Raw genomic sequence first — 24359 nt, forward strand, 5'->3', positions numbered from 1 at the left:
CAGCACGTTTGAGCTTCAGCAAGAACCAATGAGGTTCATTCTCGTGTTACGCAGCACGTTTGAGCTTCTGCAAGAACCAATGAGGTTCATTCTCGTGTTACGCAGCACGTTTGAGCTTCAGCAAGAACCAATGAGGTTCATTCTCGAGTTACGCAGCACGTTTGAGCTTCTGCAAGAACCAATGAGGTTCATTCTCGTGTTACGCAGCACGTTTGAGCTTTAGCAAGAACCAATGAGGTTCATTCTCGTGTTACGCAGCACGTTTGAGCTTCTGCAAGAACCAATGAGGTTCATTCTCGTGTTACGCAGCCCGTTTGAGCTTCAGCAAGAACCAATGAGGTTCATTCTCATGTTTCGCAGCACGTTTGAGCTTCTGCAAGAACCAATGAGGATCATTCTCATGTTTCGCAGCACGTTTGAGCTTCAGCAAGAACCAATGAGGATCATTCTCATGTTACGCAGCACGTTTGAGCTTCTGCAAGAACCAATGAGGTTCATTCTCATGTTACGCAGCACGTTTGAGCTTCTGCAAGAACCAATGAGGTTCATTCTCATGTTTCGCAGCACGTTTGAGCTTCAGCAAGAACCAATGAGGATCATTCTCATGTTACGCAGCACGTTTGAGCTTCTGCAAGAACCAATGAGGTTCATTCTCATGTTACGCAGCACGTTTGAGCTTCTGCAAGAACCAATGAGGTTCATTCTCGTGTTACGCAGCACGTTTGAGCTTCAGCAAGAACCAATGAGGTTCATTCTCGTGTTACGCAGCACGTTTGAGCTTCTGCAAGAACCAATGAGGTTCATTCTCATGTTACGCAGCACGTTTGAGCTTCAGCAAGAACCAATGAGGTTCATTCTCGTGTTACGCAGCACGTTTGAGCTTCTGCAAGAACCAATGAGGTTCATTCTCATGTTACGCAGCACGTTTGAGCTTCTGCAAGAACCAATGAGGTTCATTCTCGTGTTACGCAGCACGTTTGAGCTTCTGCAAGAACCAATGAGGTTCATTCTCATGTTACGCAGCACGTTTGAGCTTCAGCAAGAACCAATGAGGTTCATTCTCGTGTTACGCAGCACGTTTGAGCTTCTGCAAGAACCAATGAGGTTCATTCTCGTGTTACGCAGCACGTTTGAGCTTCAGCAAGAGCCAATGAGGTTCATTCTCATGTTACGCAGCACGTTTGAGCTTCAGCAAGAACCAATGAGGTTCATTCTCGTGTTACGCAGCACGTTTGAGCTTCTGCAAGAACCAATGAGGTTCATTCTCATGTTACGCAGCACGTTTGAGCTTCTGCAAGAACCAATGAGGTTCATTCTCGTGTTACGCAGCACGTTTGAGCTTCTGCAAGAACCAATGAGGTTCATTCTCATGTTACGCAGCACGTTTGAGCTTCAGCAAGAACCAATGAGGTTCATTCTCGTGTTACGCAGCACGTTTGAGCTTCTGCAAGAACCAATGAGGTTCATTCTCGTGTTACGCAGCACGTTTGAGCTTCAGCAAGAGCCAATGAGGTTCATTCTCATGTTACGCAGCACGTTTGAGCTTTAGCAAGAACCAATGACGTTCATTCTGGTGTTACGCAGCACGTTTGAGCTTTAGCAAGAACCAATGAGGTTCATTCTCGTGTTACGCAGCACGTTTGAGCTTCTGCAAGAACCAATGAGGTTCATTCTCGTGTTACGCAGCCCGTTTGAGCTTCAGCAAGAACCAATGAGGTTCATTCTCATGTTTCGCAGCACGTTTGAGCTTCTGCAAGAACCAATGAGGATCATTCTCGTGTTACGCAGCACGTTTGAGCTTCTGCAAGAACCAATGAGGTTCATTCTCGTGTTACGCAGCACGTTTGAGCTTCTGCAAGAACCAATGAGGTTCATTCTCATGTTACGCAGCACGTTTGAGCTTCTGCAAGAACCAATGAGGATCATTCTCGTGTTACGCAGCACGTTTGAGCTTCAGCAAGAACCAATGAGGTTCATTCTCGTGTTACGCAGCACGTTTGAGCTTCTGCAAGAACCAATGAGGTTCATTCTCATGTTACGCAGCACGTTTGAGCTTCAGCAAGAACCAATGAGGTTCATTCTCGTGTTACGCAGCACGTTTGAGCTTCTGCAAGAACCAATGAGGTTCATTCTCATGTTACGCAGCACGTTTGAGCTTCTGCAAGAACCAATGAGGTTCATTCTCGTGTTACGCAGCACGTTTGAGCTTCTGCAAGAACCAATGAGGTTCATTCTCATGTTACGCAGCACGTTTGAGCTTCAGCAAGAACCAATGAGGTTCATTCTCGTGTTACGCAGCACGTTTGAGCTTCTGCAAGAACCAATGAGGTTCATTCTCATGTTACGCAGCACGTTTGAGCTTCTGCAAGAACCAATGAGGTTCATTCTCTTGTTACGCAGCACGTTTGAGCTTCAGCAAGAACCAATGAGGTTCATTCTCTTGTTACGCAGCACGTTTGAGCTTCAGCAAGAACCAATGAGGTTCATTCTCGTGTTACGCAGCACGTTTGAGCTTCAGCAAGAAACAATGAGGTTCATTCTCGTGTTACGCAGCACGTTTGAGCTTCAGCAAGAACCAATGAGGTTCATTCTTGTGTTACGCAGCACGTTTGAGCTTCAGCAAGAACCAATGAGGATCATTCTCGTGTTACGCGGCACGTTTGAGCTTCAGCAAGAACCAATGAGGTTCATTCTCGTGTTACGCAGCACGTTTGAGCTTCAGCAAGAACCAATGAGGTTCATTCTCGTGTTACGCAGCACGTTTGAGCTTCAGCAAGAAACAATGATGTTCATTCTCGTGTTACGCAGCACGTTTGAGCTTCTGCAAGAAACAATGATGTTCATTCTCGTGTTACGCAGCACGTTTGAGCTTCAGCAAGAAACAATGATGTTCATTCTCGTGTTACGCAGCACGTTTGAGCTTCTGCAAGAACCAATGAGGTTCATTCTCGTGTTACGCAGCACGTTTGAGCTTCAGCAAGAACCAATGAGGTTCATTCTCGTGTTACGCAGCACGTTTGAGCTTCAGCAAGAAACAATGAGGTTCATTCTCGTGTTACGCAGCACGTTTGAGCTTCAGCAAGAACCAATGAGGTTCATTCTTGTGTTACGCAGCACGTTTGAGCTTCTGCAAGAACCAATGAGGTTCATTCTCGTGTTACGCAGCACGTTTGAGCTTCAGCAAGAAACAATGATGTTCATTCTCGTGGTACGCAGCACGTTTGAGCTTCAGCAAGAAACAATGATGTTCATTCTCGTGGTACGCAGCACGTTTGAGCTTCAGCAAGAACCAATGAGGTTCATTCTAGTGTTACGCAGCACGTTTGAGCTTCAGCAAGAACCAATGAGGTTCATTCTCGTGTTACGCAGCACGTTTGAGCTTCAGCAAGAACCAATGAGGTTCATTCTCGTGTTACGCAGCACGTTTGAGCTTCAGCAAGAACCAATGAGGTTCATTCTTGTGTTACGCAGCACGTTTGAGCTTCTGCAAGAACCAATGAGGTTCATTCTCGTGGTACGCAGCACGTTTGAGCTTCAGCAAGAACCAACGAGGTTCATTCTCGTGTTACGCAGAACGTTTGAGCTTCCGCAAGAACCAATGAGGTTCATTCTCGTGTTACGCAGCACGTTTGAGCTTCAGCAAGAACCAATGAGGTTCATTCTCGTGTTACGCAGCACGTTTGAGCTTCTGCAAGAACCAATGAGGTTCATTATCGTGTTTCGCAGCACGTTTATACTTCCGCAAGAACCAATGAGGTTCATTCTCATGTTACGCAGCACGTTTGAGCTTCAGCAAGAACCAATGAGGTTCATTCTCGTGTTACGCAGCACGTTTGAGCTTCAGCAAGAACCAATGAGGTTCACTCTCGTGTTACGCAGCACGTTTGAGCTTCAGCAAGAACCAATGAGGTTCATTCTCATGTTACGCAGCACATTTGAGCTTCAGCAAGAACCAATGAGGTTCATTCTCATGTTACGCAGCACGTTTGAGCTTTAGCAAGAACCAATGAGGTTCATTTTCATGTTATGCAGCACGTTTGAGCTTCATCAAGAACCAATGAGGTTCATTCTCATGTTACGCAGCACGTTTGAGCTTTAGCAAGAACCAATGAGGTTCATTCTCTTGTTACGCAGCACGTTTGAGCTTCAGCAAGAGCCAATGAGGTTCATTCTCTTGTTTCGCAGCACATTTGAGCTTCAGCAAGAGCCAATGAGGTTCATTCTCGTGTTACGCAGCACGTTTGAGCTTCAGCAAGAACCAATGAGGTTCATTCTCGTGTTACGCAGCACGTTTGAGCTTCAGCAAGAGCCAATGAGGTTCATTCTCATGTTACGCAGCACGTTTGAGGTTCAGCAAGAACCAATGAGGTTCATTCTCATGTTACGCAGCACGTTTGAGCTTCTGCAAGAACCAATGAGGATCATTCTCGTGTTACGCAGCACGTTTGAGCTTCTGCAAGAACCAATAAGGTTCATTCTCGTGTTACGCAGCACGTTTGAGCTTCTGCAAGAACCAATGAGGTTCATTCTCTTGTTACGCAGCACGTTTGAGCTTTAGCAAGAACCAATGACGTTCATTCTCTTGTTACGCAGCACGTTTGAGCTTTAGCAAGAACCAATGAGGTTCATTCTCGTGTTACGCAGCACGTTTGAGCTTCAGCAAGAACCAATGAGGTTCATTCTCGTGTTACGCAGCACGTTTGAGCTTCAGCAAGAGCCAATGAGGTTCATTCTCATGTTACGCAGCACGTTTGAGCTTCTGCAAGAACCAATGAGGATCATTCTCGTGTTACGCAGCACGTTTGAGCTTCTGCAAGAACCAATGAGGTTCATTCTCGTGTTACGCAGCCCGTTTGAGCTTCAGCAAGAACCAATGAGGTTCATTCTCATGTTTCGCAGCACGTTTGAGCTTCTGCAAGAACCAATGAGGATCATTCTCGTGTTACGCAGCACGTTTGAGCTTCTGCAAAAACCAATGAGGTTCATTCTCGTGTTACGCAGCACGTTTGAGCTTCTGCAATAACCAATGAGGATCATTCTCGTGTTACGCAGCACGTTTGAGCTTCAGCAAGAACCAATGAGGTTCATTCTCGTGTTACGCAGCACGTTTGAGCTTCTGCAAGAACCAATGAGGTTCATTCTCATGTTACGCAGCATGTTTGAGCTTCTGCAAGAACCAATGAGGTTCATTCTCGTGTTACGCAGCACGTTTGAGCTTCTGCAAGAACCAATGAGGTTCATTCTCATGTTACGCAGCACGTTTGAGCTTCAGCAAGAACCAATGAGGTTCATTCTCGTGTTACGCAGCACGTTTGAGCGTTAGCAAGAACCAATGAGGTTCATTCTCTTGTTACGCAGCATGTTTGAGCTTCATCAAGAACCAATGAGGTTCATTCTCGTGTTACGCAGCACGTTTGAGCTTTAGCAAGAACCAATGAGGTTCATTCTCGTGTTACGCAGCACGTTTGAGCTTCAGCAAGAACCAATGAGGTTCATTCTCTTGTTACGCAGCACGTTTGAGCTTTAGCAAGAACCAATGAGGTTCATTCTCGTGTTACGCAGCACCTTTGAGCTTCTGCATGAACCAATGAGGTTCATTCTCGTGTTACGCAGCACGTTTGAGCTTTAGCAAGAACCAATGAGGTTCATTCTCGTGTTACGCAGCACGTTTGAGCTTCTGCAAGAACCAATGAGGTTCATTCTCTTGTTACGCAGCACGTTTGAGCTTTAGCTAGAACCAATGAGGTTCATTCTCTTGTTACGCAGCACGTTTGAGCTTCTGCAAGAACCAATGAGGTTCATTCTCTTGTTACGCAGCACGTTTGAGCTTTAGCAAGAACCAATGAGGTTCATTCTCGTGTTACGCAGCACGTTTGAGCTTCTGCATGAACCAATGAGGTTCATTCTTGTGTTACGCAGCACGTTTGAGCTTCAGCAAGAACCAATGAGGTTCATTCTCGTGTTATGCAGCACGTTTGAGCTTCAGCAAGAACCAATGAGGTTCATTCTCTTGTTACGCAGCACGTTTGAGCTTCTGCAAGAACCAATGAGGTTCATTCTCGTGTTACGCAGCACGTTTGAGCTTCTGCAAGAACCAATGAGGTTCATTCTCATGTTACGCAGCACGTTTGAGCTTTAGCAAGAACCAATGAGGTTCATTCTCGTGTTACGCAGCACGTTTGAGCTTCAGCAAGAACCAATGAGGTTCATTCTCGTGTTACGCAGCACGTTTGAGCTTCAGCAAGAGCCAATGAGGTTCATTCTCATGTTACGCAGCACGTTTGAGCTTCTGCAAGAACCAATGAGGATCATTCTCGTGTTACGCAGCACGTTTGAGCTTCTGCAAGAACCAATGAGGTTCATTCTCGTGTTACGCAGCACGTTTGAGCTTCAGCAAGAACCAATGAGGTTCATTCTCATGTTACGCAGCACGTTTGAGCTTCTGCAAGAACCAATGAGGATCATTCTCGTGTTACGCAGCACGTTTGAGCTTCTGCAAGAACCAATGAGGTTTATTCTCGTGTTACGCAGCACGTTTGAGCTTCTGCAAGAACCAATGAGGTTCATTCTCGTGTTACGCAGCACGTTTGAGCTTCTGCAAGAACCAATAAGGATCATTCTCGTGTTACGCAGCACGTTTGAGCTTCAGCAAGAACCAATGAGGTTCATTCTCGTGTTACGCAGCACGTTTGAGCTTCTGCAAGAACCAATGAGGTTCATTCTCGTGTTACGCAGCACGTTTGAGCTTCTGCAAGAACCAATGAGGTTCATTCTCATGTTACGCAGCACGTTTGAGCTTCTGCAAGAACCAATGAGGTTCATTCTCGTGTTACGCAGCACGTTTGAGCTTCTGCAAGAACCAATGAGGTTCATTCTCATGTTACGCAGCACGTTTGAGCTTCAGCAAGAACCAATGAGGTTCATTCTCGTGTTACGCAGCACGTTTGAGCTTTAGCAAGAACCAATGAGGTTCATTCTCGTGTTACGCAGCACGTTTGAGCTTCAGCAAGAACAAATGAGGTTCATTCTCTTGTTACGCAGCACGTTTGAGCTTTAGCAAGAACCAATGAGGTTCATTCTCGTGTTACGCAGCACCTTTGAGCTTCTGCATGAACCAATGAGGTTCATTCTCGTGTTACGCAGCACGTTTGAGCTTTAGCAAGAACCAATGAGGTTCATTCTCGTGTTACGCAGCACGTTTGAGCTTTAGCAAGAACCAATGAGGTTCATTCTCGTGTTACGCAGCACGTTTGAGCTTCTGCAAGAACCAATGAGGTTCATTCTCTTGTTACGCAGCACGTTTGAGCTTTAGCTAGAACCAATGAGGTTCCTTCTCTTGTTACGCAGCACGTTTGAGCTTCTGCAAGAACCAATGAGGTTCATTCTCTTGTTACGCAGCACGTTTGAGCTTTAGCAAGAACCAATGAGGTTCATTCTCGTGTTACGCAGCACGTTTGAGCTTCTGCATGAACCAATGAGGTTCATTCTCATGTTACGCAGCACGTTTGAGCTTCAGCAAGAACCAATGAGGTTCATTCTCGTGTTACGCAGCACGTTTGAGCTTCTGCATGAACCAATGAGGTTCATTCTCATGTTACGCAGCACGTTTGAGCTTTAGCAAGAACCAATGAGGTTCATTCTTGTGTTACGCAGCACGTTTGAGCTTCAGCATGAACCAATGAGGTTCATTCTCGTGTTACGCAGCACGTTTGAGCTTCAGCATGAACCAATGAGGTTCATTCTCTTGTTACGCAGCACGTTTGAGCTTCAGCATGAACTAATGAGGTTCATTCTTGTGTTACGCAGCACGTTTGAGCTTCAGCAAGAACCAATGAGGTTCATTCTCGTGTTTCGCAGCACGTTTGAGCTTCTGCATGAACCAATGAGGTTCATTCTTGTGTTACGCACCATAAACGAAAGCTAAATTATCTATAATATGAAAGTAGAATTTTCACCTGTAAATAATTTTGTTAGTCAATGTTTAATTTAGTTTACTAACCATAGAAAAAGACGACTTTAAATTCGTATGCATCATATTTTTTCTTATGTACTAACAAATGCCAGAAAAAATGATAAAACCCACAATAATTTCTGCAGTCATTGAAGCTAGCCAGTATGTGTTCTGCACATCAACACTCTGGGGTCAAGTGAAAATACTACTCGTTTTTTGGCAGTGCTATTTGCTTTTAGTAAAACTGAACGAAAGTTCAGTAATTTTTGATTAGACAGATATGAAAATGCACTTTAAATAAATGAAATGGTCTTTTCACTGTTTTCAGTGTACAATGACCAATTCGTTCATGCACAACAATTTTGTTATTTTTTATTAAAGGACAACGACAATATACTCGTGCGCTACCAGAACAGACAGATGGACAACCTGATTGAACTCCACAACAAAACTCCAGTTTGGAACGACGACACGGCTTCCTATGTCCTCAACTTCTCTGGACGGGTCACACAGGCCTCTGTCAAGAACTTCCAGATCGTCCACAGCAAAGACAGTGAGTGAGACTGCTGATATTGCCATTCCTGTCAATGTCCTTTACCTCTACAGCTGGGCTTACACAAATGTTATAACTTTTCAATAGGACAAAATGTCACAAATTGAACATTTTTATCCTATCTTGTGTTGATAATTCTGTATTATGCTGGAATTGTGCTGGTTTTTGGAATTGTAACGATGAATGTAAAAACCCTAACCTTACTGTAAATGCTCTCTTTTTCAGATAGCTACATCGTGATGCAGTTTGGAAGGGTGGCAGATGATATGTTCACTCTGGACTATAATTACCCCATGTGTGCAGTTCAAGCCTTTGCTATCGCTCTGTCCAGCTTTGATGGCAAATTGGCCTGCGAATGAACACGAGGCACAACATTCTACGACCAAGAAGAGTCACATCTTTGCAGTCAATGCACAATAACTTCATCATCAGTGTGGAAAATGCAGAAAGATGTGCTATCTGATAATGTGGGGCATTTTTATAATTCTCGCTGTGCCTGAATGCGATTGGGATACATTTAGCTCAGATGCAGAACAAGAACTGACACCATACATATACACATGTGCTGCATAGATGCATGGGACGAATGCAGGCTATAAAATGACTGAAAGACTATTTGATTATATTGAGATTTATGAATGTGTGGATTTTTTATATCAAAAGTAAATGATGAATGCAACGTACCTTTTTATCTCAAACACCTGAGGTGCAAAACATATGAAAACACATATTAATATATATATATATATATATATATATATATATATATATATATATATATATATATATATATATATATATATATATATATATATATATATATATATATATACATATTCTTCTATTAAAAATGAACTGAAATTACTATTCTTAGAGATTTCCAAATAATTCTAAAACAAATACTACATGTTTCATTGTTTTTTGTGGGGTTTTTTTTTTTTGTTGAAACAGCTAGACAAGCTGGAGGGGAAATGTGTATCTGCAAACTACAACAAAATTGTCCACACAAACAGGACTTTTGATTTATCACTATTGTGATGAACTGGAGAAGTCGTCCTTATGGTGGTGCTGTTTCAACAAGACGTTATGGTCTCAATACACCAGACTGCTGTGTGACTTCAAGCTTCCACGGTCTTCTCACCTGTTTAAATATGTTCAGTCTTCAACACACCCTCTCCACTATTTAATATTGTAATAAAAAGGAAAAATTTACATTTTTCCTCCCAAACCCCCCCTTTGAGTATTGTGCACTTTAAAGTAGCTGTATAAAACATAACATTTCATACAACCTGTCAGATATCATTGAAATAGTCTACATGTCCTGAGCTATGATACTTATCTATGTGGCAGTCTTAAGGTGATGATACACAGGGCAACTTTTTTGGCAATGTTGCTGGGCAACCAGATGAGACACAGGGCCCATGACCGAAATAAATTATCCAGATATACATTTATTGCCCATTTTCAATGGGAAGGTGCCCAAGCAACAAACACTTGGCAAGATTGCTCAGCAACATTGCTCAAAAAGTTGCCCTGTGTATCATCACCTTTAGGCTTGTAAACAGAGCAACCAAGAAGTGTAACACGTGGCCTTAACCAATGACGTGATTCTGGGGCGGGGCTAACTGTTTGATCGACCAATAGCAGATGGGGGGAGTGTCTGGGAAACCTCTTAGGAAACAGCTATTGATGCTATTCCTTTTGATGGCTAGTAGTGGTCATAGAAATTGCCCACAACAGCTTAAATTTGGTGTGTTTTAATTTGATATTTTAGTTATACTTTATTTTTGTCTTGATACAGGTTTAATTTTTTTCATGAAAGTGATGGTAAATAAAAAAATCGGCAACATTTTACATACATACTGTACAATACTGTTAGGCATATTCTTTTATAGTGAGCTACACACACGTTAACAATACTGTAACAAATGTATTGCTCATGGCTAGTTTATTAACTGATACGACCTTATTGTGAGGTGTTTCCTAAAATCTAATACGGAATTCATAGCAAAATATAACATTCCTTAAAGCAATAGTTCACACAAATTCTGTCATCATTTACTCACCCTTATGTTGTTCCAAACCTGTATTTTGAGAATGTTGTTAACCAGACGGTTGAAAGTTGCCATTGACTTCCATAGTATTTTGGTAGGGTTACCATGCAGCATTCTTCAAAATATCCTCTTTTTGTTCAACATAAGATAGAAACTCACACAGAAGTAACAACACAAGGGTGAGTAAATGGTGACAGAATTTTAATTTCTTGGTAAACTATCACTTTAAGTCGTTTATGGTCAAAATAGTGTATTTATCAAGCTAGTTAGTTAGTCTATAAATAAATTAAAAAGTGCTATTATGCTTGTGATGCGCCTATAATGTCCCACATAATTGGCAAACTAGAATAAAAACAACTAAAATTGTTTTAGCTGAGTCAGTTATAGGAAATTGCCAGTCAAAAAAATGCAGTCTAGATACGTAGCATTCTAGGTTTTGAGAATCACACTCACTTTTTTTTTTGGTTTGGTTTTAAAGAATTGCAACTACAGTCAAGGGGGTACATTGAGTAAACAAACAAAAAAAAAAGAAGAAAAAAAAGACAAATATATAAGAGAAACACGCACACGCACACACAGCCAATGAGCGCGTCTCAAGTGATGTCCACGCGTGAGATTTGCTCGTGAAGTTTGAGCGGGGTGGAGATTTCCCGCCTCCTTCTTCGTGTCTCCTCCTCCAGCGCTCCGCTCGGGTTCGCCGTGATTTCATACCGAAGTCATACTTCACATTCCAGCTTTACTGTCAAATCAGGAGAAATATTTCTTCAAAAACACCAGCGTGGTTTGCATTTGTAAACGAGCTCATGAGATAGAGCCTGGAATCCATTTTATTGCGCACAGTAGAGCAGAGGTTTGCGTTCAAGGTAAGTGCAAAAACTCTTGTTGCGCTCCTTTGTTTCATGCAGTCATTGCGCTCGCGCTGCAGTTTTTACATCATTCTCATTTTTGGCATTTTTTCGGAGCCGCTTCAGTGATGTTGCATTACACACTTACACACGTGGGTTTACAGATGTAAACGTATTACTGATATTTCAAAACAATCATGCATCAGTAGAATAAGCACTGTATGCGTGTGAGAAAGTTTGTCGCCTACTACTAATACAGTGGAGCAAATGATTTTAATCACATATGATTATGGTTTCATGGTTTGTATCTCTTTGTATTTACAATACTATAGAGCACATACAGCTTCTTCTTTTTTTAAACTAAACTGTGTCATCTTCTTTTCATTTTAATAGCTACATTTCAAGTTGTTTATGTGTTTATACATCAAATGTCAAAATGTATTTTTTTTATATGTATACTTTTCTAGTAGTATTTGTCTACATGATGTATAGTAAGCTGTGTGCCCAAACGCATTTTGTCCTAAAATGCATAATTTAGTTTAGTTTAACGTTAGTTATTAAAACAGGGCTGCTGTACATCATAGGCCTAATCAGAAAAAAAAGAATAAAAAAACTGCCAGAAGTTTAAATCATTGTTTTGTTGTTGTTGATGTGCTCTACAAAGGTGAACCTGCGTAAATGTGTTTCAAGATTATACTTTTTTTGTAAATAATTCATGTAATATGGCCGCGTCTTTGTGTTTCTTGTAGGTTAATGAGCTTTAAGCCTGTACGAATTACTCATAAAACCCAGCCTATTCATAAAGAAATTAAAATCTTCCTTTCTGATGCCCTGCATTGTGCGTATAAAATGATCAGTCTCTAGGATGATTCAGTTACAGCTGTTAGAGGGAGTGTGGTGATCCCATTCATCAGAAATAGTCTTTTAAGTCATTTAAGATCCCTTGCATCTTGGCTTAGTCATAACGTGCCCCCTCAGTTTCACCGTGCAGAGATTCAACAGGTTCTTCAGGTTGAGTAAGGTTACAGTGAGCAATCAAAGGAGAATTTCTTGTAACAAATGTGACCGAATATAACAGTGGTGCCAAGAGAGAAAAAAAATCCAGATATTTCCTTCAAGAGCTCTTGTTGAAGTATGAACTCTACTCACACATTAATGGACTCTAAATTCCTTAAATGCCCCACTGTAAAAAAAAAAAAAAAGTTCCTTCCTTAAATTAAGTACAATCAACTTGGATATTTCAACTTAAATTATTAAACTGACTTTAAAAATTGAGTTGAATCTTGAATAACTTATTTAAAAAAAAAGTTGCCAATTGCTTAACTTATTTTTTTGAGTTAAAGCAATGTAAAAGCACATTTTCTCATAACTGTGTAGGCGTTTCCAATTATATTCATCATTATTATTATTACAAGAATAACATCTTCATGATTGCCTTTTTTATTAGCAAGTACACTAAACAGTTCCACATTAGTGGAGTATTGCATGATTTTTACACTATTATATTAATTCACATGGGCAATCATATTATAGAAGGTTTTCTGAATATTGTATTTTTTCTTTCACTACGAAAATAACCCAACGAGAAGGGGGATTTTCTTAACACTGGCTGTGAAGCTTCAAGAGGGCCTGCAAAACATGACAAGTGTGTTGGGTGAGCTCACCGCTTTAAATAGCCCTGCAGTGTGTTTGTTGGGCTTCAGACCGCTATTCTGTGGGGAACGATATCTTACTGATCTACACAAGCGGTTCTCTCATCCTTTAGGGCTCTAGATTTTTCGGGTCGACCCTCTTTTGTGTCTCTCAGCACCTGGGGACGTGGAGGTCAGTGGTGCGCCTGTAAATCCAGACTTCAAAATTGTCACTCTTTGTACAATTTCCTGTTGCTCATCTGGTGTTGGTCGATTTAGTCTGAACTTAGACATGTGTGACGGATTCTTTCCCCATGCGGTGTACAACTGCATTGTTTTCTTAGCCGTATGGACGAATTCTAGTTCAGTTTTCTGGTAAAGGTCTGTTCGGAGGGGCGTTTTTAAGAGGTGCCCACAGGCATATATGAAGACTGATGCTTTCTTCTCAAATCTAGTGTTTTAAAAGTCTGTCATCATTTACTCGCCCTCATGTTGTTCCAAACCTCATCTTCGGCATACAAATGGAGGTATTTTTGATATACTCCCATCATTTTTAATGAGTCGAGCAGTTTGTCTTCTGTAGAAGTGAACAGAAGTGAACAATTTTAGGCTTTTAATCATATCACAGTTGATCAGTGCACATAGAGAGAGCTCATCAAATAAACATTGAAGCTCATCTGTACTTGCTTGATGCGCGAGAACAAAAATCATTGGTTCGCGCACATCAAAAGAGTTTTTTATTCGAGTATCGCCTTGTTAGCATAGCAATGCTAGCATCAAACTGTATTGAAATCAGAGGAATATTCTTGTGGAGTTTGTGTTCATCTAAAATGGTTCGAATCAGTAATTCATTAAATCTGTGATAATTTTCCTCAAAGTTGGTTTCACTGTAGTCTGGTTTCATTGGCTTTCGACAACTGTTGCCACTTGAATTGAAATGCTATGGCTACGTATGTTGATGGCCACATGTTAGCAACCACAAGCATGTTGGTTGGGATCTAGGGGTGTATGAATGTCTGGAGAGGAAATTGGGTGATGGACAGAGAGCACCTGGGACTCTGAGAGGAAGCTCCGTTGGAGATCATTATAATTCATACGTAAACATGCAATATAACTGATGGTTTAGGGCGGCTAGGGTTTACAGCAGGGAAAACTACTAAAAAGCAAGGATTTGTGAAAGGGATGTTCTGTCATACATCCAAAAGCTGAGTAAATTCTAGCTTTTGATGCCTTATACTTTAATGCAGGCGTCCGTTGACCATTGGACAATGATAATACCAGAGAGGCAGGTTCAGTTGCGATTTTAGAAACTACATTTCTGTAATCCCTTTGCTCTGTCCACTCCCTCAAAATGGATCAGAGCTTTCTTTAGTGTGTTTGCACCTTTATTTAAAAAGATACCTGGTGGTGAGCTCCATGACATATTGACCCTTGGTGCTCTTCTGGGAAATAGGAGTTCAAATTCTGCTTGCAACATTATTCACCTCTTCTTTGCCATATAATGTCTTGTCTTCTCTCTACTATCCATATCAGTAAAAGTGGCAAAACATAAACAAATAAAGACCTCAGTTTCTTCCAATTTAGTCCCTTTCCTTTTCTTCAAAAATATGTCCAACTCGATCTCTCATGAGAAAACGGAACCATTATAAGATGTGGCGATTTTGTATGAATTATACAAGGTGGTGTATTCATACGAAATCACACAAATTCAAATGAAGTAAGAATTTCGATGTTATTCGTACATAACTGTACGATTTTTTTTAAAGCCTAACTGTCAGTGTTCGAAAACAGATCACACAAAAACATATGAATGGGGTTGTACGAATTAATTCAAATTAGCCTTAAATTTGCTAAAACATCAAAGTTACGTATTGCCATGAAAGTGTGTTGATGTGTCCTATAATTTTTATACTACATCTCAAGTCAAGTAAGTACATTCTTGTTTTCTTGTGATCCCAATATAATTTTTTTCTTTCTCGAGATTACGACTTTCTTTCTTGTGATCACAACATAACTAAATAATTGTTTTCTCATTGATTATGACTCACTTTTAACTTTAAGTGTTCATTGTGGAAAAATAACAATAACATCTGATGTTTTTTTCAGTGACAAATGCAGTTTTATTTGTGTATTTAACATCTTTAATTGGTCTAGAAACAGATACGCGTACGGATGACGGATGCCTCAGACAAAAATGATAAAATTCTTTTAGTTCCTTGGATTATTTTCTTTATTTCCTCATCTGTTTTAAAATAAAATGGTGTGTGTGTGTGTGTGTGTTATATTTACACCCATGTCATGTAATTTTATTTTATATATATTTTATTTTTATATATATGTAAGTATATATTCTGTAAGTAATAGGGGGAAATGCAGTAAATTTAAATGATGCTCGCTGAAGAAGAGGGGGTTTCCTTAGACTCTGAGAAAACTACAGTAGCTGGTTGTACAGGTTTGACATGGGTTGGGTCCATGGAAGAAAGAGAAAGGCACTTCAATCTTCCCTCTTCGTAACATGTCTTTATCTCTTTTTTCAGTCCAATGTAAGAGTCTTTGACCTAGCATGTAAAGTGCTTCATAGTGTTCAACACTAAATTGTGGCTGCCAGCTTTTTGGACGTGTCCTGTAGCTGTCCTGCTCACTCTGTTATCCAGGAAGATTTGATCAATTGATATTTGAATGTTGTGGTTGTGCAGGCTAGATGCAAATGTGTTCCTGGACGAGTTTAGGAGATGTTTTGTAAGGAATTACTCAAAGCCTCAAAGCCTTTTGGTTCCGGCGTTTTTGAAGATCATACTCTCTCCTTGTAGGGCAGTGTTAGCAGAATCTTGTCAAGTTGCCTGGTGAAATAAAACACTTAAACCAATGTTGAAACGGCATTTAGATATATTCTGTTAAACCATCAGAGAGTTCAGCATTACTTGGCCATGCCTTAAAATGCCGTCCTTATCTGTAATCTGATCTAGGGCAGCAGCTGCTCGCCTACTTGTTGCCCTGTTGTTCTTTCTGAAAGGGTGTGTGTGTGCGCGTTGGTGAGGAGTGTGCAAGAGGAGAGTTGTTGATGAGCAAAGGCCTTTTCCCTGTTGACAAGCATTGCAGCTGTTTTTCCAAGTCTCCGAAGAGAACAGTCTCCTGTCTGTGCTGCTTAACCCCTTGTCAGATAAAGCAAGGCGAGCGTTTTTCGCCTACAGACGAAAACATTGTCAAAACGATCCCCGTTTACACGGATCCGCGAAAACGACTCAAAACGCTGTATTATTCATGGCAGGCCAGTAGATGGCGATGTCACTCACTTTGTAAAGAAACTACGCACCTGTTATAGACTGAACACGTAATACATGATATGAGCATGACGTCACCGTTTTCACAAATTTCACAAACTTTTGTAGTTTACACAGAGACGATAACGGTCTCGTTTTCAAAAACGTGCACTTTGAAACCCCTTTTCAAAAGTTTGCATTTCCAGGCCCCCAAAACGCTGTTGTCGTGTAAATGAACGGCCAAAGCGCATACAAAGTTTGACATTTTTAGTTGAATGTGGTGTCGTGGCTCAACTGAAGTCAACACAAAGTATTAATCATCAGTTAATATATATATACGTCCGTCTAGCGTGTTTACGTAAAAAATGTGTGGGCGTGGCCTGTTACATTGTGATGTCACAATGTGTAGAAAACGCGAAAGACTCATTGTGAGACACTGTTTATGATTTATGGGGAGTATATAAAAGGAGTGGGTGGATTTTTACCATTGGGTGGTCGTGTACACCCTGCCAACACACATTTATTTTCTAACACCATGTAAAAGTGAATAAGATAGGGTTATTAGAGTCTCAGAATGTGGCCCAAACCCAGAGTACTCCCCCGTATCTCTGGTTAGGATAGGAACCAAGGCAAGGCAATGAAATAGATAAACTTCTCATCTGGCAAAACACCAGTGTATCATATTTTGCATGGGTGCTTGTTTTACTGAGAGATTTTCCCATGTTGATTGTAGTGTGTCTGTGGTGTTCTTTCGGCGCGCCTATTGGGCGTCTCTAATAGACCCGATTTTTTCCCCCTAAAATCGGACAGGAGGGGCTCTAGGAAAGGAATCGATCCAATCTGCACCCCATAGATTTGTTCGGAGGCTCTAGGACTGACTCCAGTCCACACCCCACAGAGACAGATTTGGTCCCCGACCTCGAGTTTCACATTAAACTCACTACTCTACCACAGACTCCGGTCATCAACATAGTTTCATCTCTCAATTTCCCAATTAACATTTCAGAGTAATTTATGTTTGTCTCTTACCCAATTCTCAGCGCCATTTGAGTTCAGTTTAGAATCAAGAGGAGGATGCAAAAATAAAATACAGTGCAATCAGTCGGACGGACAGTGGATACAGTTATAAAAGGAATTAAGAGTAAAAAGATGATGCATGGATAACTTCTCATCTGGCAAAACACCGGTGTATCATATGTTTCCCTTATTGTTCACTTCAAATTTGCTTAAACAAATGTATCAAATGAACCAGGCGAGTGTGAGGAGACTGTTGAGGAACATAGTTGAGTTGGCTACGTGTTTATAGACCTCCTCTTATGCTGATTGGGTAGATCATTTGAACGTGCTTGGTCAAGGAGTACTCCGGCGCAAAATGAACCTTTGGTCTAATAAAACATTGGTACCTAGTCAACCGTTCTCTGAGATTTGTTTTCATGATAATCGAATGTAAAGAGTGTTATCTCTAAAAACTGTTTGGCGTATAACGCTAGTAATGGGGGCATATAATAAGTAAAAAGAAATCGCTAGTTAATAACAAGGCTCAAAATAGCCCCACACTAACACAGTAACATAATGAGGGTCCCTACATGCAAAACGAAGCATTGAGAACTTTGTAAGTGTACAGACCGTTTAATAAGAAGATAAAGATAAAGACAGTCCACTTCGTGTATACAGACAGGAGCCATCTTTTGGAAAACAGTCTCGACTTCATACAGTTCAGCTCACTTAGAACGTCGTTCGTGGTTTGATTAGTCGAGACTGTTTTCCAAAGATGGCTCCTGTCTGTATACACGAAGTGGACTGTCTTTATCTTTATATTCTTATTAAACGGGAGTGGAGTTCAGTAGGGGGAAGCGACTCAAGTGGCAATTGTTCTCCCCTATCTGGACAGCGGCTCATTACAAATGTGCTGCAATCTTCCATATGTTTTCCATCATTCTGTTAGATTGAAATATCTGTAAAAAAAAAACATACATTCCCCTTCCCATAGACCCTACCCTTGAAGAAAACAGGACTAGAAGTGGTTGAAAGTGGACTAAAGAGACGTATTTCAAACACCAGGTGTCCCTCGTCTACTTGTGATCCGATCCACCAAAACGCATCTTAACACCAGGTGTAAACAGGGCCCAAGATGATATCAGTGTAATTTTGGGGTGAAATGCAAAGCCAACATGTTCTTGAGCTTTCATGACATTCACTCTAATTTGCTCAAACAAACGTACCCTCCCTCAAAGTGTTTATAATAGCCCAATGCGACGGTTGAAGGTTTAGACAAGATGCTTCTTTAATGAACACTGGTTATCCATCAAGAGTGTTGGATGCTTTTGGTTTGTCACTTGATTCTGTAACCCGATGTCTCTTCAGAGGCCAGGCGCTGCTGTTGACCTTTTCATGATGTCTGCTCACAGATAAGGCAACATGTTTCAAACCAAGGTCAATATTTACTCATCAGCAATACGCACCAAACACAAGCACAACAATTCAAGACTGCAGAATGACCAACTTACTAAAGTTTTTGATTATTATTCTTAAGCTGCTGGATTCCATGTTCGGGTTCTGAATTGTTTCAGGTCTTAAGCTGATATTTAGTAAAGTAGACTTTTGGCATATTCATTTATTTATGTGTTGTGTTTTTGGCCCTCAATACTATTGTTACCCAGGTCTTGATAGCACTGGCTTTCAGGAGTGCTGAACCCAGTCCACCTAAAACAGCAGTATTGTCCTTGGGGAGCTCTGTGTGTTTCCTGAGCCTTAGTGGATGCCTAAATTGGTCAGGCAACCCACACTCCCACTCCCACCCCCTATGATTTCCATGTTCTTCAGGCCCTTTTTTGGACTGGGGTGCTCGTAAGTGAGAGGGAAGGAGAGAAGAGGACTGGAGGGGAAGGACGGGGGTGTGAGTGACACAACAGATCTCCAGAGAGAGAGAGAGAGAGATGGACAGAGAGTGTGTTAGCGACACTGTAGCTTTCTTAATAAGGGCATGTCTGGAATGTCAGCCCTTCTCTCTCTGTAGGTCCATACCAGTGGTCTCCTCTACTCCTTATGATAACCGCTTTGGCTGTTTCTGAAGTCCGGTCATGGCTTTTCTTGCATATTTGCCATATTATGGTTATTATAGTCACTAGTTGGGATGGGTTCTTTAACTAAAAATGTTGTAAATATTTCAGAGTTGGCACATCTGTGAATGAATGCTGACGTGGACGTAACCCAAAATAGTTAAAAATGGCTAAGCAGTGGTAAATCTATTAAAAAACATTCTTTTTTTCTGTCTTGAGAATGTTGCAGTATTGTTGAATGAGTTTGACCGAGCGCTCAGCAAATCCATGGCCACAAAAATGCTTTGTGGGCAGTTCTTATTAGTTTACACTGTTTTTCAGATTCATTTTCCACATGTCCTCAGTGACTTCGCTAAAGAATGAAGGCCCTAATGGTAATTTCCTTAAGATGAATTCCAGCCTGTTTGTTTGTAGAGAAGTTTTTTGGGTTTGGGTTGTTATTATAAATCACAAATTCTATATACTGTAGCCTACATTACAGTTGAGAAGTTTGGGGTTAATAAGATAAAAAAAAAAGTAAGAAATGAATACTTTTATTCAGCAAGGACACATTCAATTGATTAAAAGTGACAGTAAAGACATTTGTAATGTTACAAAATGTTTCACAGTTTCCACAAAAATATGTAGCAGCACAGCTGTTTTTAACATTGATAATTATAATAAAGGTTTCTTGAGCATCAAATCATCATTTTCAAATGATTTTTAAAGGATCATGTGACTCTGAAGACTGGAGTAATGATGCTGAAAATTCCGCTTTAATCCCAGGAATAATTTACATTTTTAAAATATATTCAAATAGAAAACAGTTACAGTATTTTGAAATGTCATAATGTTTCATAATATTAGTTTTTACTGTATTCTTGATCAAATATATGCAGAGAGCATAAGAGACTTCACCAACCCCAAACTTTTTGATCGCCGGTATAGCCTATACAGTAGGCTAATGTTGATTTTGTTTATGTAGTGCATTGAAATGTTAATTGTGGGGTTGTAATCACAAGATATTCAATATGATTTTGTTAACGGTAAACAATTAAGAAAGTCAAGTCACCTTCATTTACATAGTGCTTTTTACAGTACAGATTGTTTGAAAGCAGCTTTACAGTGATAATAGGAAATGAATGCAACAAGGACAGCATCTCTAGAAGAAAGTAATTGTCTAGCTTAAGGAGAGACAAAAAAAAACCCTAATAAATGTCACCATACTTCACCAGTTGATTGATTACATTAATAATTGCAAAAAAAAATTGCATTACAAGTTTAAATATGCAAATTAGGTGTTATCTATTTAAATATGCACTAATTTGCATACATTTCTTGGACACAAATCTGAACATTGGATAAAGTCAGGGTCACAATACTTGTTGAATTTTTTTTATATATATTAGAGTCAAAGATTTTTACAGAGGGGATTTTGGATATCTTTATTTATCACTAGCTGTCAACAGCCAAAAATAAATACATTTTCGCCATTTTTTTGGGGAATAAAATGTTGTATAAAACCTGGAAAATTATATATGAACAAACCCCTCTTTAAAAAAAACTTCAGAATATAGATAAGAATACAACTTTTGGTGTATGCTACTAACTGAAGTGGAGATTTCTGGCTCAATGTAGGAGGAAAAACTCATTTTGAGGAAACGGCCTTTATATACTGTAATTGAAATCTACAAACGCAAATAGATAAAGCGCTCTAAAAGATACAGTTAAAAGTGTATTTTTGGCTGTTTTCTGTCCTCTAGTCTGAAAAAACACTTTATGAAAAGCCAAAAAGCACAAAATCTCAAAATTTGACAGATGGATAAAATAAAAAAAACACTGTTTTTAGTGTCTCGCCTTAAGTATGTTTTTTGATTGATTACTTTCCGTTATAGTTATTTCCATTAATTAGTTATTAACTTAGGGGCCGCTTACACTACACCATTTTCAACTGAAAACAGAAAACTTTGAATGCGTTCTGGCTGTTCATTTACACGACATTCTTTGAAGTAGGTTTTAAAGTGCAAGTTTTTGAAAACGAGTTTTGAAAGCGTTTCTTCTTCATGTAAACTTCAAAAACATGAATCTGTGAAAACGGTGATGGCATGCACTTTCCTATTACACATTATATAAATATAAATATTTCGGTGACTTTAATGCTTTGGCCAAGTTTGATTAATTTTTTGCAAATCATTTATTTTATACTGAATTTTGTCAAAAAAATAAATAAGCCTTTTTATTTTTTACAATACGTTGATATGTCACTCAAACCTATTTTATTATAAAGATTTGAGAACAGCCAGCTTCCATTATCTACTTGACTACTATGATATTGGTCAATGTTGCTCAGCCTTGTCTTGTTGACACCAAGGAAATTTATCAGTGCCTTCAGTAGATTCTCTTGATTTTCAATACCAGTGCTATTAATACCCTCCAGCTCACGAAAGCTGTAAAGCACGTCCTTGAAAATCTGATATCTCGTCACCTGAACTTGACTTGACATCAGGAGTCTGAAAAATCTGGCGCCTTGCTCGGCAGCTCAGTGTGCCCTCTGCTCCGACAGCCATTTTGTCTTTCCTGTCCAATTCTCCTCTTTCCCCCATCGCATAATGGGATAGACGGATTGACAGGGCATATGCAAATGATTACATGATCCTGAAAGATTCTTTATTTAAAGTAGGGGTGGGAAAAGCTCCAGCTCCAAAGGGAGATTCATGGTCACACCATCTGGACTGATAGTAACTGTCAACCCTCCTATTGGTCTTGAGCCGTCTCAATCAACCAATTATTGTAAAGCAGTCTGGAAGGGGGTGGCTGATGATCCTCTAAAGTCGTCTGGGATACGTTTTACTTGTATTCGCTGACCTTGTATTCCTTCTTCCACAGATCACAAAATGCGATATTTTGAGGAATCTTCATGTAGTCGTTTCCATACAACAGCATTCATAAATACCACAGCTGCTAAGCTCCTCAATGGTTAAAGGAAATACCAAAAAGGCCGCATATAAGTGATCCATTTGACCCATGTGCTATATTTTTAAAATCTTTAGCAGCCACACAATAGTTTTGAGTGAGAAGCAGATCATAATTTAAGTATTTATTCCCTGAAAACCTTCCCCTCCAGTGATCTGTTAATTCAAGGACAATTGTGACCGGAGTCAATAAGATGAATGATTCATCAGTTCATTCCACAAACTGTTCAGTCGGATTTGTGACTCAGACAAACTGGTTATTCGACTGACTTGTTTCTAGAGTTGAACTTAATGATCTGTTGATTAACAGCTCACAGATTCTCAGTTAATAAAGACATACATTTCAGTCTGTTCACATGAATAGCGAATGAGTTTTGTTGCTTTTTTTCATTTTTGGAGATTACATTTGCAGTGAAACGCAAGCAGTGACAGATCTTTTCGTTCTGTGACGTACATGCGAGTGAAACCGGAGAGAGCAGCCAAATGTAAAAAAAGGGTCAGGATTTAAGTGGACTAAATGATTAGAAAATTCAGCAGAAAAGAGTTGTGACACTTTGATTTAAAATGAGTTCAAAGACTTAAAAAAATAAAAAATAATTTAATGTATGAATCATTCACACTGAGAAAAATAACATGCATTTAGAAGATTTTCAATTTCATGCCCAATGACCAAATTCTTATTTTACGATAACCATAACAATATAGTTATTTTGTGTTATTTGATCTAATTTCTGTTATTAAAAGTAAGAAACAACGAAGCAAATCACAAACAATAGGACAAATAGAAAAATATAAATTAAACAAATAAAGTTTTCAGGCAGGTTTATTTAACATGTAGTTAGAAGAATTAATAATCAAATGTAAAAATAAAATATTGCATAGTCTTCACTGTATGGATAAAATATAAAATTATTTTTATTTAAGCTAAAAAAAGTTGTTCAGTCAAGAGCAGTAAGTCATTTTCTCTTTTGTTTGATTCACATTAATGACACAGAGCGGCAGGTTTATTAGGCTGCTGTCACTTTAAGACCAAATGCACGGATCCATTATACTGATACACATCCGCTTTACACACAACCGTTCACTCTCACTTGAGACATAACCGGCTGTGTTTACATGAATACTTCACACGGTGGGCATTTTGACATAATTGCCTGTATATTCGACCTTTCAAGTGCAACAAGACGCGAACGAGAGAATTTTCATTTTTAAATGGGAGAATTAAACATTTTGGGTGAACTGTTCCTTTGAATGTGACCTCCGGTTTTAATAATCTCTCTCTCTCTCTCTCTCTCTCTCCTAGTCCTGGGTGTGAGGGCTCACGTAGGGGCCCAGGTGGAGCCGTCACCATTGCAGCCAACGAGTGGAGCGCCAACGAGAGCCCGGAGGAGGGGCAGGAGGATGGAGTGGATGGGATGGACAAGGCCGGAATGGAAGGGGATGCGGAGGGCGTCTGGAGCCCTGACATCGAACAAAGTTTTCAGGAGGCTCTGGCCATTTACCCACCCTGTGGCCGCAGAAAGATCATACTTTCAGACGAAGGAAAAATGTATGGTGAGTCTTGGAGAGCTAAATACCCCCCAGCAGGGACGTGCACAGGAATTTTGTGGGGCAGTTGCTCTGACCTGAAAAAAGGGCACTACCCCCAAAACTCACGGGCTATATGAAGGAATATATTCAGTTGAATTTTGCCCATACAAATTGCCTTATCTGACCGTGTTTATGTCCAAACGCAATGCCTCATATTATGGTCTTATTATTTATAAAGATTGCAAACGTCAAAGATGACAGGTTTATGATACGCAACTTTGTAAACAGTATACAAAATGTATTAACAATATGTTAAATGTCACCAAAATACACATGAGAAAAAGAGTTCCTCATATTATTGTTTATTGTTTTTAAATTTTTTAAATTTTTTTTTAAAATTAATAATCTGGATTGAATTCTTGACAGATGGGGAAAAACTCGCTTCTAATAAAAAAAAAAAAACGCTTAGATTTCGGAAAAAACACAATCCTTTTTTAACCTGTTGGCTTCCCGTACAATCAATTG

General features: G+C 39.9%; 2 protein-coding genes across 12 annotated transcripts in view; both read left to right on the top strand.

Moving 5' to 3' along the window:
• The window catches only part of tulp1a (TUB like protein 1a), a 30327-nt gene extending 21289 nt beyond the window's left edge, over positions 1-9038 (top strand). For 3 of the 6 annotated variants that reach the window (XM_056238269.1, XM_056238267.1, XM_056238272.1), the window contains 2 exons: positions 8333-8504; positions 8730-9037. In XM_056238269.1, the coding sequence (XP_056094244.1) occupies positions 8333-8504; positions 8730-8863 (306 nt within the window). In that variant the 3' untranslated portion in view covers positions 8864-9037. Of the gene's footprint in view, positions 1-8332; positions 8505-8729 lie in introns of all 6 variants that reach the window. The other 3 variants (XM_056238271.1, XM_056238270.1, XM_056238268.1) reach the window with 1 other exon arrangement.
• Positions 9039-11142: 2104 nt separating this feature from the next.
• The window catches only part of tead3a (TEA domain family member 3 a), a 37432-nt gene continuing 24215 nt past the window's right edge, over positions 11143-24359 (top strand). For 2 of the 6 annotated variants that reach the window (XM_056238263.1, XM_056238262.1), the window contains exons 1-2: positions 11147-11421; positions 23608-23858. In XM_056238263.1, the coding sequence (XP_056094238.1) occupies positions 23720-23858 (139 nt within the window). In that variant the 5' untranslated portion in view covers positions 11147-11421; positions 23608-23719. Of the gene's footprint in view, positions 11422-23607; positions 23859-24359 lie in introns of all 6 variants that reach the window. The other 4 variants (XM_056238257.1, XM_056238259.1, XM_056238261.1 and 1 more) reach the window with 4 other exon arrangements.

This window comes from Rhinichthys klamathensis, unplaced genomic scaffold (genome assembly GCF_029890125.1).
Source record: "Rhinichthys klamathensis goyatoka isolate OS25496 unplaced genomic scaffold, OSU_Roscu_1.1 h1tg000513l_1, whole genome shotgun sequence".
NCBI lineage: Eukaryota > Metazoa > Chordata > Actinopteri > Cypriniformes > Leuciscidae > Rhinichthys > Rhinichthys klamathensis.